Genomic DNA, 18,281 nt, shown 5'->3' with positions numbered 1-18,281 from the left:
TGCCTCAGCCCCCCAAGTGTTGGGATGACAAGTGTGGGCCACCATGCCTAGCTTTCTCATTTTAGTTTTAAGAGTGACAAGATGTGAAATTTGAAGAAGGATTTTCTAGGAAAGGCAGTGTATCCGCAGCTCCTTAGACCTCATCCAGGGTAAGGTGACCCGTCCAGTCCCTTGGGCCTTCTTGCTTCCCCCAGTGCTGGTAGTTTATGCAGGCCTCGTCTAGATGTGTTTGAGGAGGGGGATTCCCAACATCTTACAAGAACCCTTTATAGTTCGTGGCATCTCTTTGACTTTCTGGAGGAGGGATCATGAGATGCATACACTAGAACCACCACTGTAAGCCCAGGCACCCGAGAACACCCCTGGATGACACCCTGGATCATGCGTTCTTTCAGGCCAGGAAGTCCTTCTACTCAGCCAGGGTTTCCAGGCGAAATATGTTTATTTTGCTTTTGGTGTGGTAGAGTGAGTGAGATCTTCACAGGTTTAAGTTCATGCATAGTTAGAGCCTGTCTGTTTTACATCATCTTTGTGTGACCAGCTAGAAGTCACTATGTCCTCTCTCAGCTAAATCATAGCTAGAGAAGCCACCCCGTTCTTCCACCATTTATGCTTGTTGCCACTGACCGGTGGAAAGCGTGGCTCGGACCAGCTGTAGGCAGCTCCTAAGTCCTCAAAGCAAAAGATAATTTCAGGACTGCACATGCAGGAAGATGTTAAAGAGGTTCCAGAGGAGCATCTGCAGAGTTGCTTGGTGCTACAGACTGAGAAAGACCAAGGTCACATCCTCAGCAGTACAGGCTATAACACTAAAGTGGAGTTTATTTTCTTAAAACCAAAAAAAGCTAGTGGTAACTGCCTGTCCCAGCTACCACTGGACCCACATACTCTTTCCACTTATGAATTCAGGAGTTGTACATTTACTGAGTTTGCTTAAGTGGGTGATTATGAAGTGTCGTTTATTATGTAAAGGCTTCCAGAAACTTCCTGGAATTTCTGCCTGTCTGCTCCGAGTTGAGTGCAGAAGCTTTTGTTCCTTCAGATTCTTCTCTGTCCTTCAAAGCAGGGCCCTTCTCCAGGGTGGACATAACACCACCCATACTTTCCGAAAGAGATAGTCCAGGGCAGAGGGCCCCTTCTGCCCTCTGCAGAAAGGTGAAGAGCCACTGAAAACTTCCACATTCTAGTAACAAAACAACCCAGGTGGCCTTCTGGACCAGCTTTCCATGCAGATGGCTGAGCCTTGCTCCCCAGAGTCTTGGACTCAGCACTGGGGAGACAAGACATTTGAAACAAGTCTTAGGTGACACCATACTTGGTCCTGGGGCACCCTGAGAGCCATTGCAGTAGGGTCTGGCAGCTAAGAGCAGGGGTGTCAATGGAATTAAACCAGGGATCGGATCCAAACTCGGCCTTTCTCTAACTGCCTTACGCATATTGGGAAAGGCACTGTAACCATGCTGCCCCTGAGTTGCCTTACAATAAATACATTTCCCCAGGGGTCCTGGAAAGAGCTAGTGAGGTAATACACAATAAGCTCTTAGTACATACTGCACTTTGCAAAGAGCTTGGTGACATTATATCATTATTAGGATTATCACAAGGCTATGAGAAGCCTTTTGGGCAGTTTCAGGAGCTTCCCCGAGACCTAAATGATATTGATGACATAATTACATTGAGAGTGAGGCAGAAACAGACTCTTCACACAGGCAAGAGCCAGACGCTGTGTTCATGAAGTCTGAGGAACATTAACCTGGGCTTGCATGATGCTGCATATGCATGAAGCCAGACATGCATATAGCCAGACCTGAAAGATACTATGTGTGAAGCCAGGCATGCATGAAGCTGGACATGAAATAGGCTGGAAGCTGAAAAATGCATGAAGCCAGGCATGCATGAAGCCAGGCATGCATGAAGCCAGGCATGCATGAAACTAGGCATGCATGAAGCCAGACCTTCAGGGCACAAGAATGCCAATGAAGCCAGCTACATATGAGATTGGACATGAATTAAGCTGGAAGCTGAATTTGCATGAAGCCAGGTGTCTTAGTTGGAGTTTCTATTGCTGTAAAGAGATACCATGCTGCAGCAACTCTTATAAAGGAAAACATTAAATTGGGACTGGCTTATAGGTCAGAGATTTAGTCCATTATCATCATGGCAGGAAGTATGGAGGCACTTTGGCAGACATGGTGTTGGAGAAGGAGCTAAAAGTTCTACATCCAGATCCACAGGTAGCAGGAAGAGAGAGACACTGGGCCTGGCTTGAGCATTTGAAACCTCAAAGCCCACCCCCAAGTGACACACTTCTTCCAGCAAGGCCACACCTCCTCCAACAAGGCCATACCTCCTAATAGTGTCACTCCCTCTGACCCAAAGGAGGCCATTTTCATTCAAACCACACATCAGGTGTGCATAAAGCCAGGTAGGCATGAATTCAGGTTTATGTGAAGCCTTATGCAGACATCACTTGATATAAACTGCTGCAGAGGAAAGGCATCAAACTGAGGTGCTGACAGCAAACTTGTAAAACTCTGGAGCACCTGACTAACACCAGAGAGGAGGAACTAGAGAAGAGCTATCCTGGAAGTTGGGTTGAGGACACTCAACGTGGCGGGAGCGGAAGAGGAGAGTCATCAGAGCATGCCGTGTGGTGTCCAGTCTTAGTTCTCAGCGTCTACCTGGATATTGCTAAAAGATGTCATCACCATGTTTGGCATGCTTTCATTTTTATTTCTGCACAACTTAAAATGTAAAGATTATTAAAGTTTTCTGTATTATAGTTACTACCTTGATTTTGCTTGAGCAGCAACATGGGGCAGTTCAGTTAAGCAAAGATGTAGTGTATACCAGGAGCCACTGATCCTCCGTGCCAGGCCTCCTTTGAAATTATAAAGCCGTGACACTTAGGGAGCCCAGATGCGTAGTTTGCTAGCCAGTTCTCCGGCTTGTTACAGAGTGGGAAGGCTGCTACCCTCCCCCCATCTCCAGCAACTTCTCAAATGGAGCCTTCCTGTCCTCCAGTGTTTAACCCATTCCTTACACTGATCCTCTTTTGAGTCATGTTTGGTGTGCTGTTTCCACATCTTTGGATTCCCTCTAGCCTGCCTGTGCCTACACAACTGTATTTCAGTAGAAATTTGGAGAAGAGTTTGTCTAAAGAACAAATGAAGTCTCAATGCTAGCAGCCACAGTGTCTGCTTCCTTCCCATGCTTTTCTGTGGTCAACATGGCCAGGTCTTGGGTTCTCGGGAAGCCCTCTACAGTCACTGCTATTTGTGTCTTCTGCTTTCCTCTTCATGACCTTCATCCCTCATGAGGGACGAGGACCCACATGTGTGGTCCAGTGAGCCAGCTCAATGGGTAGAGGAGCTTGCTGCCAAGCCTGATGACCTGGTTTTGATCCCTGTAACACATGTGGAAGGAGAGACCAGACTCTGGCAAGTTGTTTAATAAATTTAAAAATAATTTTAAAAAGATACATAAAAAATCTTTCCTGAAAAATAGCTTTTAATAAGCTGTGTTATACGTTTTCATGTGTTCATCCTGATGTCCTGATGGAGACGGGGCCCATGAGCTGTAATACAGCACACTGGGGCAGTGGCCAAGCTATTAGACCCAGGGAAAGTTGTTGCTGTCTTTCAGACCATTAATGACAGCCCACTTTGATCTATGTTCTAATGCAGCTGAAATTGGTGCTTGTGGAGCAGAAATGCTCTCCTTCGTCTTGATAACTGCTTGTTGTTGCAGTCAGGGGACTCAGGTCATTATCAGAAGGCACCTAGACGGGTGGATGATGATCAGTGAGTCTCAGACTGTAGGTGTAGTTTTTGAAGATGTTCCCAATTCTGCCATCCCTTTCAAGACCTTACAACGACCAGCTGTACTCTGAGTAATGTTCCGACAGAACAAAATTAGACCAAGAAATAATTTAGGATGTGTGCCCACTCAGTGTCATATCTGTCATCGCTTAACGAGACAGATCAAGATACCGTCTGTGTTTTCAGATAGATCGCTTGGGCCATTCGCTCCCTTTCCTGCTGAGTAGATGTTTGGAGATAAGGTGGTAGAATGTGTATCTTCTCTAAAACATGCTTCCTCATGGGCCTTGTTAGATAGGATTAAACAGATGTTCTATGAGTTTGTTGATTTTTTTAAAAAGTTGAATGGGTCATTAATAAGAGGATCATTAATAAGAGAACACTTGAAAGTGTTCTTTCTATGTGGCCCAAGAAGCCAGCATGGCAGGGGCTGAAGACGTGTCTCCTGTAGCTTTTCCCTCTCTGTGGCACCTTCTGCTCGGCTGTAATTTCACTGATCTAATTGTCATGCTGAGTTATGGTGATGACGCATGCATGCCTGCTCCGGATAATTGGACGGTTGCTCCTTGCTCTTCACCGTATGCTTTATGCTTCACATCGTCGGTGGTATTCATCAGTTCTCACCCCTCCCCCATGTGTGTATCTGATCATGTATGCACGGGTTCATGTGTGAGCAGGTGCATATGTAATGGGTGTGTGGGGGTTAGAGGTCAACCTGGGGTGCCATTCTTCAGAGGTACCATCCATCTTAGTTTTGGGGACAGTTTCTCACCGAGTCTATCACTGATCCAGCTAGACGCACCGGCCTGTTTCGCCCCTCAGCACTGAAGTTCACGTGTGTGCCGCCATGCCAAGATGCTTTTTTCTCTTTTCTGGGGGTTTGAATTTTAGCCTTTATGCTTGTAAGGCAAGTGCTTTACTGACTGAGCTCCTTCAATGCTTCATTTGTGTCCCCAGGGTCATTCAGTCTGTCTTTGTCACTGTCTCTCTCTCCCACCTTACTGGCCACTCCTCTGTCACTTGATGGATCTTCTGTGTCTCCATACATCTCCGTACGGCCAGATAGTGAGGTATGGCAGACTCAGACCTCAGACCTGATCCCTTCACTGTCCACAGCGATCCTTCACTGTCCACAGTGAGATCTTCACTGTCCACAGCGATCCTTCACACTCCACAGCGATCCTTCACTGTCCACAGCGATCCTTCACTGTCCACAGTGATCCTTCACTGTCCACAGAGATCCTTCACTGTCCACAGCGATCCTTCACTGTCCACAGTGATCCTTCACTGTCCACAGCGATCCTTCACTGTCCACAGAGATCCTTCACTGTGCACAGCGATCCTTCACTGTCCACAGCGATCCTTCACTGTCCACAGCGATCCTTCACTGTCCACAGTGATCCTTCACTGTCCACAGTGATCCCTTCACTGTCCACAGTGATCCCTTCACTGTTCACAGTGATCCCTTCACTGTCCACAGTGATCCTTCACTGTCCACAGCGATCCCTTCACTGTCCACAGCGATCCCTTCACTGTCCACAGCGATCCTTCACTGTCCACAGTGATCCCTTCACTGTCCACAGCGCTCCCTTCACTGTCCACAGCGCTCCTTCACTGTCCACAGTGATCCTTCACTGTCCACAGCGATCCTTCACTGTCCACAGCGATCCTTCACTGTCCACAGCGATCCTTCACTGTCCACAGCGATCCTTCACTGTCCACAGCGCTCCTTCACTGTCCACAGTGATCCTTCACTGTCCACAGTGATCCTTCACTGTCCACAGCGATCCTTCACTGTCCACAGCGATCCTTCACTGTCCACAGCGATCCTTCACTGTCCACAGCGATCCTTCACTGTCCACAGCGATCCTTCACTGTCCACAGTGATCCCTTCACTGTCCACAGTGATCCCTTCACTGTCCACAGTGATCCTTCACTGTCCACAGCGATCCTTCACTGTCCACAGTGAGATCTTAACTGTCCACAGCAATCCTTCACTGTCCACAGTGAGATCTTCACTGTCCACAGCGATCCTTCACTGTCCACAGCGATCCTTCACTGTCCACAGTGATCCCTTCACTGTCCACAGTGATCCTTCACTGTCCACAGTGATCCCTTCACTGTCCACAGTGATCCCTTCACTGTCCACAGTGATCCTTCACTGTCCACAGCGATCCTTCACTGTCCACAGTGATCCCTTCACTGTCCACAGTGATCCTTCACTGTCCACAGCGATCCTTCACTGTCCACAGTGAGATCTTCACTGTCCACAGCGATCCTTCACTGTCCACAGCGATCCTTCACTGTCCACAGCGATCCTTCACTGTCCACAGTGATCCTTCACTGTCCACAGAGATCCTTCACTGTCCACAGCGATCCTTCACTGTCCACAGCGATCCTTCACTGTCCACAGCGATCCTTCACTGTCCACAGCGATCCTTCACTGTCCACAGCGATCCTTCACTGTCCAGAGCGATCCTTCACTGTCCACAGCGATCCTTCACTGTCCACAGCGATCCTTCACTGTCCACAGCGATCCTTCACTGTCCACAGTGATCCTTCACTGTCCACAGCGATCCTTCACTGTCCACAGTGAGATCTTCACTGTCCACAGCGATCCTTCACTGTCCACAGAGATCCTTCACTGTCCACAGTGATCCTTCACTGTCCACAGAGATCCTTCACTGTCCCCAGCGATCCTTCACTGTCCACAGAGATCCTTCACACTTCACAGCAATCCCTTCACTGTCCACAGTGATTCCTTCACTGTCCACAGCGATCCTTCACTGTCCACAGCGATCCTTCACTGTCCACAGCGATCCTTCACTGTCCACAGCGATCCTTCACTGTCCACAGCGATCCTTCACTGTGCACAGAGATCCTTCACTGTCCACAGAGATCCTTCACTGTCCACAGCGATCCTTCACTGTCCACAGCGATCCTTCACTGTCCACAGCGATCCTTCACTGTCCACAGCGATCCTTCACTGTCCACAGCGATCCTTCACTGTCCACAGCGATCCTTCACTGTCCACAGCGATCCTTCACTGTCCACAGCGATCCTTCACTGTCCACAGCGATCCTTCACTGTGCACAGAGATCCTTCACTGTCCACAGAGATCCTTCACTGTCCACAGCGATCCTTCACTGTCCACAGCGATCCTTCACTGTCCACAGCGATCCTTCACTGTCCACAGCGATCCTTCACTGTCCACAGCGATCCTTCACTGTCCACAGCGATCCTTCACTGTCCACAGCGATCCTTCACTGTCCACAGCGATCTTTCACTGTCCACAGTGATCCCTTCACTGTCCACAGTGAGATCTTCACTGTCCACAGCGATCCTTCACTGTCCACAGCGATCCTTCACTGTCCACAGTGATCCTTCACTGTCCACAGCGATCCTTCACTGTCCACAGCGATCCTTCACTGTCCACAGCGATCCTTCACTGTCCACAGCGATCCTTCACTGTCCACAGCGATCCTTCACTGTCCACAGCTATCCTTCACTGTCCACAGTGATCCTTCACTGTCCACAGTGAGATCTTCACTGTCCACAGTGATCCCTTCACTGTCCACAGCGATCCTTCACTGTCCACAGCGATCCTTCACTGTCCATAGCGATCCTTCACTGTCCACAGTGATCCCTTCACTGTCCACAGTGATCCCTTCACTGTCCACAGTGAGATCTTCACTGTCCACAGCGATCCTTCACTGTCCACAGCGATCCTTCACTGTCCACAGCGATCCTTCACTGTCCACAGCGATCCTTCACTGTCCACAGTGATCCCTTCACTGTCCACAGCGATCCTTCACTGTCCACAGCGATCCTTCACTGTCCACAGCGATCCTTCACTGTCCACAGCGATCCTTCACTGTCCACAGGCGCTTGCTTCTGGGCATCAGCAACTCTCAAACTTTGATCCCAGGCTGACTGAAGCCTGGGCCCTTCTCTGATGTCTACTCTTGAGTCTAGGTGTTACATGATGTTTCCTTTTAGTTGTCTGATTTCAAACTCTTTACTCATGCTCTGCTGCAAACCTGCCCCCTCTCAAGTTGTGGGCACCTTAGCAAACGGCAGTCAGCACTCCCACTCATCCAGGCAGACATCTTGGCATCGTTTGTAAATACTACTTTGTATTCCCTACATCTGACCCTTCACCAAATGCTGCAGGTTCTAAAATACCGTAAATTTGAGGAGTTCTGAACTCTTATGTCACAATTATCCACACCTAGAAGAGGAGGAGGGCTGTGTGTGCAAAGGCTGGGTCAAATCACCGCTTCTCCAAGACTCTCCTCGGACTTGTTGCCTTTCCTGGGCTCCTCTTCCTTCTCCATGCCTCCCTCTTCTCCCAGTCTCCTTGCAGCTGGCGCTCTGTCCTGTTCACAGTGGCCTCTGTCTGCTTCTCCAGAGACTTTCCTTCTAGCATCTCTGCCTTCTGAGAGGCTTGGCCCAGGATCTGCATGCCTTTTCTTTCTCATCTGTTGGATCCTGTTTTAGTTACTAAATTTTTTGTTTTTTGTCTTCATGGGCAGTATCTGGCATAAAGAACTTAAAGGAGGATTTATTTTAGCTCACAGCATTGGAGGTTCATCTGTTACAGTTGGGAGGGCTTGTGGAGGAGGCAGCTGTCCACATTATGACAGATAAGTCACATGACGTATGACAGATAAGTCATGGAAGCAGGGAAAGAAAAAGCACAGAGGACAAGAAACAGCCCTGAGTGACCTGCTTCCTCCTCTGGGCCCTACCTCCTACCACCAACTAGAAATGAACCTTTGAACGGATAATTCATATTCAAACTTTAATACTCCTTTCATACCCATCTCACACCACAAGACACATTCAATCCATCTCTGAGAGTCTCCATAGCATTAATAGTTCCAGTGTTATTCAAAAGTCCAAATTCGGAGTTTGCTCTGAGGCCCAAGGACAACTGTAAGCCTGTGTCGAGTCCGTGCTGCCTGCTTCCCCCGTGGAGGAGAGCGCACGCTTCCATCCCATGAGGCTGGAATACATGAGCAGCAAGGAAGGAGGGGCCCGAAGCAAGACGGACACAGCAGGGCCAACAGTGGACCCTGTGGCTGTGTGTCTGGGTCAGGGCACGTGCGAGTGTGCAGTGGATTCCCATGTGCCTTCTCTCCGGGGTGACTGCCTGTGACCGGGTCAACAGATGCCCCTGGTGTCTCTAGCGATGCGTGGGTTTCCCCGCACTGCTCCACATGTGGGCATTCGAGGGCCGCCTGCAGAGGCCCTCACTCTGACCCAGCGATGCCTACCTTCCCAGGCTTTTCTTTGACACCTGGGTGGAAGGCTCCATAGCTCTGTACTTTGTATTTTTCATGCTCACAAAATCGGCATCTTATGGTTGTGGTCAGGGCCTGCCACCAGCTTGAGCAATAGCCAGGGGAGTGTGGATTGGGAGTACAGTGGCCTCATAGTGCCCGATGTCTGGGTGTGGTAAAAGCTGGGTGAACAGCCTTATGGATGGCTTGGTGTTCCCAGGGGTCCTAGCAGCTCCTGTCTTAAGGGAATCTTGTAAACGTGTTTCCACATGTGCATCCTTGAGCTGGTGATAGACGGGCTCTCTATGATTTCCTGACATCCCTCAAGATAGCATTGTCCTCATGCAAAGCACAGAGCATTTTAAAAAATGATCTTGTCTACATTTCTCTCTCTGTTGTTGTGTGAAATACTCTGAGAAAAGCAACAAAGAGCTTATTGTGCCATACTGGCCCAGCTGGATAGTCATGTGGCCATGGCAGGGAAGGTGTGTCCGTGGCAGGGAAGGTGTGTCCGTGGCAGGGAAGGTGTGACAGTGGCGTCTGGGAAGGCATGGTGGAAGGAGCAGGAAGCTGCTGGTCACATGGCATTCACACTCTGGAAACAATGAACAGGAAGGAGACAGCTATAAAGAAGGTCCAAGTCTTATCCTCCATGACCTCTTCCTTCACTGAATCTTTAACTTCTAAAGGTCCACAAGGAAGAGCATCACAGCAGACAACTGGGATTTAGATCTGTGAGCCCCTGGGGATGTCTCTCATTCGAACCACAGTGGCTTCTCCTTTCCCTTGCCCTACTTTAAGTTGCTCCTTTTCTCACCAAACTACATGCTTTTCAAATCTTTCTGCTTTTCACTACAAACCAACACAGGCGGGAACGGCTCTGCACAGCCCCTGCTGCAAACGTTGACGTCTACTCCTTTACACACTGAAGGGAGGATTATTTTGGCTCTTGGTTTCAGGGCGTTCAGTCCCCATGGCAGGACAGCATGGCAGGCAGAGCGGCTCTCATTGCGTGCTCAGGAAAAGGTAGAGGGAAAGCCTGTGCTTGTGCCTTTCTCCCGTTCCTTCTCTATCCTACCAGGCTCCGGCCTGCGGCATGATGCCATCCACACGCTCCAGGTGGAGACAGAAATGGAGGACGTGGCACATACCAGGGAAGAAATTTACGTGCTGAGAGACAATGGTCAAATACTCTAAACGAGTCAGCGAGAAAGCAGAAGCAGCTGTGCAGTGTGCCGTGCTGATCAATACTGCAGGGCTGGGTTTGATGGGTTTAAATTGCTCATGTATAACAGAACATGTGACTGGAATGGTTCCGTGAAAAAATACTGTCCTGTAAACAGTGTGTGCTAGTTGACACAAAACTTGAAACATCTATACGCCTAGGGAATCGTAATTAAGTAAATGCTGTAGTTCAGCCTATAGGCATGTCTGTCGGGCATTCTCTTGATTAACGATTGATGTAGGAGGGCCCAGCTCACTGTGGTTGATGCCACCTGTGGGCAAGTGGTCCTGAGTTGTATAAGAAAGCAGACTGAGCAAGCCACGGAGAGAAAGCCAGTAAGCAGCACTCCTCCATGGCCTCTGCATCAGCTCCTGCCTCCAGGTTCCTGCCTTGAGTTCTGACTTCCCTTCATAATAGACTGTGACCTCCAAGATGATATAAACCCTTTCCTCCCCAAGTTGCCTTTGGTCATGATCTTTATCACAGAGATAGAAAGTGAACCAAGAAACTGTAACACGAATTTTAAAAGGTCTTATTAAAAAAAATCCTGGGAGCCAAGTATTGGGGTGAATGCTGAAAGATCATAGAAGCAGAACAAGCCACAGCTAACCTCACCTCACCAACTCCTCATCAGATCCTGTTTCCATGAGTATTCAGACTGAACGCTTCTGAGTCCTCCCCCAAATGGATCTCAGCTGAGATTTTTTTGAACTGACACTGTTCAAAAGCTTAAAAGCTTAAAAGCCTCTAATTCCTGGTCCTCATGCCTTATATACCTTTCTGCTTCCTGCCATCACTTCCTGGGATTAAAGGTGTGAGTCACCATGCCTGGTTGTTTCCAGTGTGGCCTTGAACTCAGATGGATTTCTGCCTCTGGAATGCTAGGATTAAAGGCATGTGCTACCACTGCCTAACCTCTGTGCTTAATATAGTGACTGTTCTGTTCTCTGACCCCAAGATAAGTTTATTGGGGTACACAATATATCAACCACAAAGGAACAGTGTAAGGAATATGAAATAAAATAATTTTAGGTGTCATTAAACTGACTGAAATAATTATAAGTTGCAGGTAAAGCAGTTAATCCAGCGGGAAACACAAGGCACATTCTAGAGGTGTGGGTGGGTCAGAGGGTGTGAGAAGGGATCCAGAAAGCCCTGGAGCCTGTGCAGGGTGATTAGATGCAGGCAGAGTGAAGTGGGTGTCTTCTCTCTGTAACTGGCCAGCACCCCAGTTAGCTGAACCCAACCCGGCATGGAGGCAAGAGCTAGCTGCTGTTGACAGGGCTGTCCCGTGTGTCCAGGGATAATCCGGCCATTGCATTACAGAGTCATCTCAGAGGATCAGCTGAGCATGCAGTGTGGAACTGTCTCCATACCCTCATCTGATGATTTTCACTTTGAAAAACAAGCCACAGATATGAAAGGGAAATCAGTGCTGTTGTGTAATTTTTTATAATAACCAACATAGGTGAATGAAGTAAAGAAAACCACATAAAAACTAGCAAGAAAGGGATAACTAAAAAAATGATTTGTAATTTTTAAAACGTGGACCTCAGACTAATTTCAAAAATAGATTCAAACATGATGGCGCATTGAAATGGTCCAAATAATTCAGGCTTTTCCAGGGAGAGGCCAGGTAATGGCAGCCCATGGGCATGTTTTATAGTAACAGTCTTAGGTCATTAACATATGCAAACAGATTGAAACTTAAAAAAATACATCTCATACATAAAATAGATCATTTGATGTGATGTTTTGAGTCACTTCCAACCTTAGTTTTTATTAAAGAGGCAATAAAAGTAAACTTTAAAACTGAATAAAGAACGTTGACACTACTAATTAGTCATTATTATATCTTTCTTTCCTTCGTCCTTTCTTCCTTCCTCCCTTCCTTCCTTCCTTCCTTCCTTCCTTCCTTCCTTCCTTCCTTCCTTCCTTCCTTCCTTCCTTCCTTCCTTCCTTCTTTCCTTCCTTCCTTCTTTCCTTCCTTCCTTCCCCCCCTTTTCCTCTTGATAAGTCTTTTAAAGTTTTAACAAGAAAAGAGGCTTGGTTACGTCAGTGGGACCAGTGTAGGATGTAAAGTGAGAATGTTGCTAGTAGTGTCTTGGAGAGCAATGGGTCCTTACGGCTTGGCAAACACTGGCTTTCATTACCCAGGCTTTTGAGTAAAGCCTTGTCTAGGTGACGTTCATTAATCTACTCACTCAAAAGAAATCTCTGGGTGGTGCTTTGCCAGTGTCCAGTTCCAAGCAATACAGCACAAAGGACAGGAAGTCCAGCGAGAGACCCCCTCCCCACCCTGCACGGGCTGTGCCTGGACACAGTTCCCGGGGCTGATGTGTGAGTGTTGGTCTGCCACCTGCTCAAGAAGAGGGAAGTTTTAGCCCTCAGGAAGTTCCGTCTTTGAAGACGCCAAAAGAAGGCAAATCCTAACTGATGCCTATCCTGGGAAAATCAGTTTGATATTAGCTCTGAGACCATGTTAGATTTTAGTCCTCAGTGTGGCCCACAAATACAGCCTAACCTAAAGTTAAACAAAATGAAAGTAAGAGTCATCTGTTGGACTTATTTATCTCAGAGTCAGGCATTCACAGTACCTCTCTCTCATACACAGTTTTACTTCATGTAGTCACATGTTAGAGGCTCAAAAATAAGAGATGGAAAATTCCAGAAATGAATGGTTCATATTTAAATTCTGAGGAGTGTGATGCTGTCCCATGTCTTCTGGTTCAGGATGTGTATCATCTCTGTTTAACCTCTCCGTGGTATACTGCCCACCTGTTAGTGACATCAAAAGCCTCTTGTTATTAGATCAACTGTCAAAGTACTGCAGTGGCTGTGTCCAGGTAATCCTTGATTTACTTAATCATAGGCCCCAAACCCAAGAGTGATGGTGATGGAAACTCATGGGTACCAAAGAAAGATCCGTGTGGTGCTTCTTGTAAGTGGAAAGATGAAATGAGAGAGGGGGGAGAAAACATTCACTTACATTTACTGTTATTGTAAATAATTTAAAAATATATGATGAAAACATATGTATATATACATGATTTGGTACTTTTCTCTGCGGTCAGGGAATACAGCTTCTGTGGATGGGGAATGTACTGTCTTGAACATCTTGTTCATACAAGAGATCTTACTTGCTGGGACAATGACAGAATTCCATAATTAGACACATTTTATTCCCTTTAAATCATACAGTTTTCTCTAACAGCCTGACAATGTTAGTTACCCAAACCCTTTTTGTCCTGAGAATGTTGTATCAGTGTGTGTCATTTCTTAGAGGAAGAGAAAATGAACTCCACAGATGGAAAGCACTTTAGGACAACAACCACGGCTCCTCCCCTCCGCACGTCTAGCTCTGGTTTTAACAGTCCTGTTCTCCAAGCCAGAAGGTCTGAAACACATGCTTTGAGAAGGGAAGTTTTCTCTTTCATGAACTTGTGTGAAAAGTTTTAGATTAGTACCAAATTAAACCACACCCACTGTGCTTTGATGAAGCACCTTATTGAAGTCAGAACTCAGAAAATCTGGGTTGCCCGAGGACATCGGGGCACACTGCCACCATCCCTGGTCTCTCGCCCTTTGTCCACATTTGTTTTCTTTGTCTGCCTTGGTTTCCAGTCTTTCCTCACACCCTCTTCTCCCCGTCTCTTCTTCTTGTGTCCATCTTTTCTGTGTGTTTTCAATCACGACTCTAGCTTTCTCAATGTGTCTGCCTGAGTTTTGTAAACACAGTTTAGCAAAAGTCCTCATTTAGTCAGACGTAAGGCTCAGAGCAAGGGCAGCTGGCTACTTCGTCCGTCCCCAGCTAAGTAAGTGTGGGAAGAGTTAGATTTATTTTTTCCATTTTCCTCCTGAATTAGTCGCTTTTCTTATTTCTGTGATCAAACTCCCGAGAAGACACGTGTGGGGGCTTACTTCAGCTCACAGTTAGAGGGTACAGTCTACGGGAGGTGAAGGGGTGACCACAGGGGACCGCCAACTGGCAGACTGTGTGGTTGGTTGGGGCTCCTCCCCTCATACCTTGACCAAACAGGAAGCAGAGAAAACGCAGGAAGTGGGTGGGGCTTTTAACCTCAACGCCCAGATCTCAGTGAATGAATCACTTCCTCCAGCAAGGCTCTCCTTCACAGGCATATCTGACCCATGGCCACTGGGCTACAATCCACAGAAGACAGCTGGGAACACAGAATTCATAAGCTTACTTAAAACATTATGAGATTTTTTTTGTAAGGTGATAGCATGGATGGGATGTGTAGGATAAACTCTATAGATGACAGTAACAAAAGACACACCTCCACATTATTAAAAATGGCACCACTGGCTGGGGACAAGTGTTTGAACCCATGGGCCCACAGAGGACAGTCCACATGCAAATCTCAACCCCTCTCAGATAGCACGCGTGGCCTCTTCACTGGGCCCAGCTACTTTAAGGTAAAATGCATATCGACACAAGTCACCACGTACTCTTCTCATCCCTTAGTGCTCCCAATGGCTCTTAACTCTTTGGCTTCTTCTCAGGGAGTGGAAGACGCTTTCATCAAGTCTGTGGACCAAGAGAGGTTGGTGCGAAAACAAAAGAGCAGGTTAACACAGGGCCTGGAGGAGTGAGGGAGCAGTGGAGGCCGAAATGCTAGAGAGGCTTGAGGGTCACTGCCACAGACTGACGTTTTAGTGGATTTGGACAGAAGTCTTTCCATCTGAAGCTGCTTTACAAAGCACAGGAATGGCTATGGGGAAATCTTGTAGGTTAACTTTTAGAAGGTTCCACTTCCAATTTATAATGCAGAGACATGTTTTGCTTTCTCTCCAGGTCTGTAACACCACCACAGACAGGAAACACGCAGACACCTTCCTGGAGAGATGTGTGACGGAGTCAGTCATGAACATTGTCAGCGGCTTCTTCAACTCACCTTTTTCAGACAACAGTACCAGCCTCCAGGTAGCTGGACCCAGTGCCGAGAAGCTGTAGTCTGGCTCGATGTCCTCTCGGACACTCTGGATAATCACTTGTCTCTTGTATTACTTAGCATTATGCCCTTTCTGACTTGACCAGACTTTAGCATTAACTTATTCATAATAACACAGAGGAATGGGTTTCATGGTGACATTTTTATGTGTATACATTGTTACATTTTCTCACACCCTCTCTGCTCTCCTCTCTTCTTTTGGTCCCAATATTTCCTGTGTTTTCATTTGTTTTAGTGTCTCTTAGCTTTTGCAGTTTTGCCTGTTTTGATTCACTTTGAAATTTACACTTTAGCAAACCATTCAAGTTTACACATCATTTAATCAGATTGAAAGATCAGAGACAAACCCCCGTGTCCTCTCACCCTCTCTCTCCACTTGCAGATCTCTCCCCAAACCCCAACTTCATTTTACATCGAGAGACCTCCTCCTAAGATGAAGTCATTTTCTTCTAAGTGCTATGAGATAGTTCACATCTGTATGTGGAGGGCCAAGTATGGAAATAATGGCTGATTGTTCAGATGGGTAGGCACCTGGACCAGCTGCCACATGTTAGTAATTTGTCCTATAAGTTGGCATATTAAGATTTTCCAGTCTTCATAAATACTTAAAAATATTTTCACTTTTCAACCTTAAATATCCACAGATGAGGAAATAGCCAAATACATTATGACATATTTGTAGGGTATTTTACTAAAAATTGTGTTCCAAAAAAAAATTTAATAGCTAAGAAAAATGATTCTCACTTAGCACAACACCACAGAATTGCATTAAATGTCATCTAGTTTGTTTGTGTGAAGAACACTAACGCTCAACCCTATGTGTCTGTGAGTTCCCACCTGCAGACCCTGCCAACCTTCAGGCAACAATATCAGAAAATCTCGTATTGAAGGTTTTGTATAGTGTTTGGTCTTTAGTATCTAAGTGCAGAACAACAGCCCTTTATACAGTACTTACATTTTATTAGGAGTTTTAAGTTGGATACATAGATACACACGGATTTCTGCATGTCTGAGGTTTGATGTCTCTTTCGGTATCTGTTGGCATGAGGGATAGCATCTTAAAGATGTTGATCTTGGCTTTCTCTCCACTGAATGTGGTAGTGGGCCCCTGCAGGGTCAGAGACAGGTGGACCCTGCAGCTTGGTGGCCTGTGAGGTCTAGCCAAAACAGCTTCGGGATCAGTGAGAGACCCTGCTCGCCAAAGTAAGGTAGAGGATGGATGGCAGAGGAAGATAGCTGAGGTCAGCCTCTGGCTTACACACACACACACACACACACACACACACACACACACACACAGAGGAAAATAGTGAAAACACAAATGACCAATTTTCTGTAGTGCCTGGCATGTTTCCTCTCACGCTATCGGCATACAGACATTTTGTGGAGTCAGGTCCTTACGAGTGGCATCGAAGCACACAACACTGTGTGGTACTTTACTTTTTGGTCCTGTCTGATAAGGTGTAGCTCTGCTCCCTCCTCAGGCATGTTAGGGTCCATGGCATAGTGACACAGAGTGACCACTTTCCTTCTGTTTTCAGACCCACCAGCCAGTCTTTATCCAGCTGCTGCAGTCTGCCTTCAGAATTTATAACTGCACCTGGCCCAATCCAGCCCAGAAAGCCTCAGTGGAGTCCTGCATCAGAGCACTGGCTGAAGTGGGTAAGTCGGGGTTTGGTTTGACTCAGTTACACATTTCCTGGAGCAACTGGACTTGCGGCTAAGAGCTTCACAAGCAGCTTTCCAGTGTAGAACCTCACAAAGAAATAAACCAGGCTTCAAATATGGCTTAGTGAGGTTTTGTAAGAATGGCTTAGCTAGTTATCTTCCTTTAAATTGTGGAATCATTTTATTTATTAATAAGGCCTGATGTTGTCAATAGCTTTTTATGGCAGTAGACATTTTTGAGGTTTTTTTTAGCACTTCAATTTGTGTGAAATCTGCATCACTCAAAAGCCTGTTATACACTGAAGGCTTCAAGGATATAAGTGAAATGGAGGCAAGGGATTTAAACTAAGGGCAACGGAGTATAAGAATTCTCATAGATGCACCACTCTGTATAAAGTTATGCCTTACGTAGTTCTGTAGTAATTATTATAAAAAATTTTGTGTATAACAGGTGTGTTTATGCATATTATGTGTGTGTGTGAATGCAGGCACATGCGTGTATGGCACACATGTCAAGGTCAGAGGACAACCTCAAAGCTATTCCTTGCCTCAACCTTACTTGAGACAGTCTTCTTGTCGTTTCCCCTGTATGCAGGCCCAGAGCGTCTCCTTTCTCTGCCTCCTACCTGTAGCAGTGCTGAGATCACATCTCACTGTAGCAGTGCTGGGATTACATCTCACTGTAGGAGTGCTGGGATTACATCTCACTGTAGAAGTGCTGGGATTATCTCACTGTAGCAGTGCTGGGATCACATCTCACTATAGCAGTGCTGGGATTACATCTCACTGTAGCAGTGCTGAGATCACATCTCACTGTAGGAGTACTGAGATCACATCTCACTGTAGCAGTACTGGGATTACATCTCACTGTAGCAGTGCTGGGATTACATCTCACTGTAGCAGTGCTGGGATTACATCTCACTGTAGGAGTGCTGGGATTGCATCTCACTGTAGCAGTGCTGAGATCACATCTCACTGTAGCAGTGCTGGGATTACATCTCACTGTAGGAGTGCTGGGATTGCATCTCACTGTAGCAGTGCTAGGATCACATCTCACTGTAGCAGTGCTGAGATCACATCTCACTGTAGCAGTGCTGGGATTGCATCTCACTGTAGGAGTACTAGGGTAACATCTCACTGTAGCAGTGCTGAGATCACATCTCACTGTAGAAGTGCTGGGATTATCTCACTGTAGTAGTGCTGGGATTACATCTTACTGTAGCAGTGCTGGTATCCACCTCACTGTAGCAGTGCTGGGATTGCAGATACACACCACTGCATCTGGCTTTATGTGGGTTATGGAGACTCA

The 18,281-nt window shown here is 46.8% G+C and overlaps 1 protein-coding gene across 1 annotated transcript in view; it reads left to right on the top strand.

Moving 5' to 3' along the window:
* Itpr2 (inositol 1,4,5-trisphosphate receptor type 2) overlaps window positions 1-18,281 on the top strand; it is a 419,948-nt gene that overhangs the window by 201,229 nt on the left and 200,438 nt on the right. The window contains exons 33-34 of the mRNA XM_006986630.4: window positions 15,148-15,276; window positions 16,846-16,966. Of these exons, the coding sequence (XP_006986692.1) occupies window positions 15,148-15,276; window positions 16,846-16,966 (250 nt within the window). The remainder of the gene's footprint in view (window positions 1-15,147; window positions 15,277-16,845; window positions 16,967-18,281) is intronic.

The sequence above is a fragment of the Peromyscus maniculatus genome, chromosome 3, assembly GCF_049852395.1.
Source record: "Peromyscus maniculatus bairdii isolate BWxNUB_F1_BW_parent chromosome 3, HU_Pman_BW_mat_3.1, whole genome shotgun sequence".
Lineage (NCBI taxonomy): Eukaryota > Metazoa > Chordata > Mammalia > Rodentia > Cricetidae > Peromyscus > Peromyscus maniculatus.
Note: the sequence above shows the minus strand (reverse complement) of the source record. Positions and strands in the feature narration are given on the sequence as shown.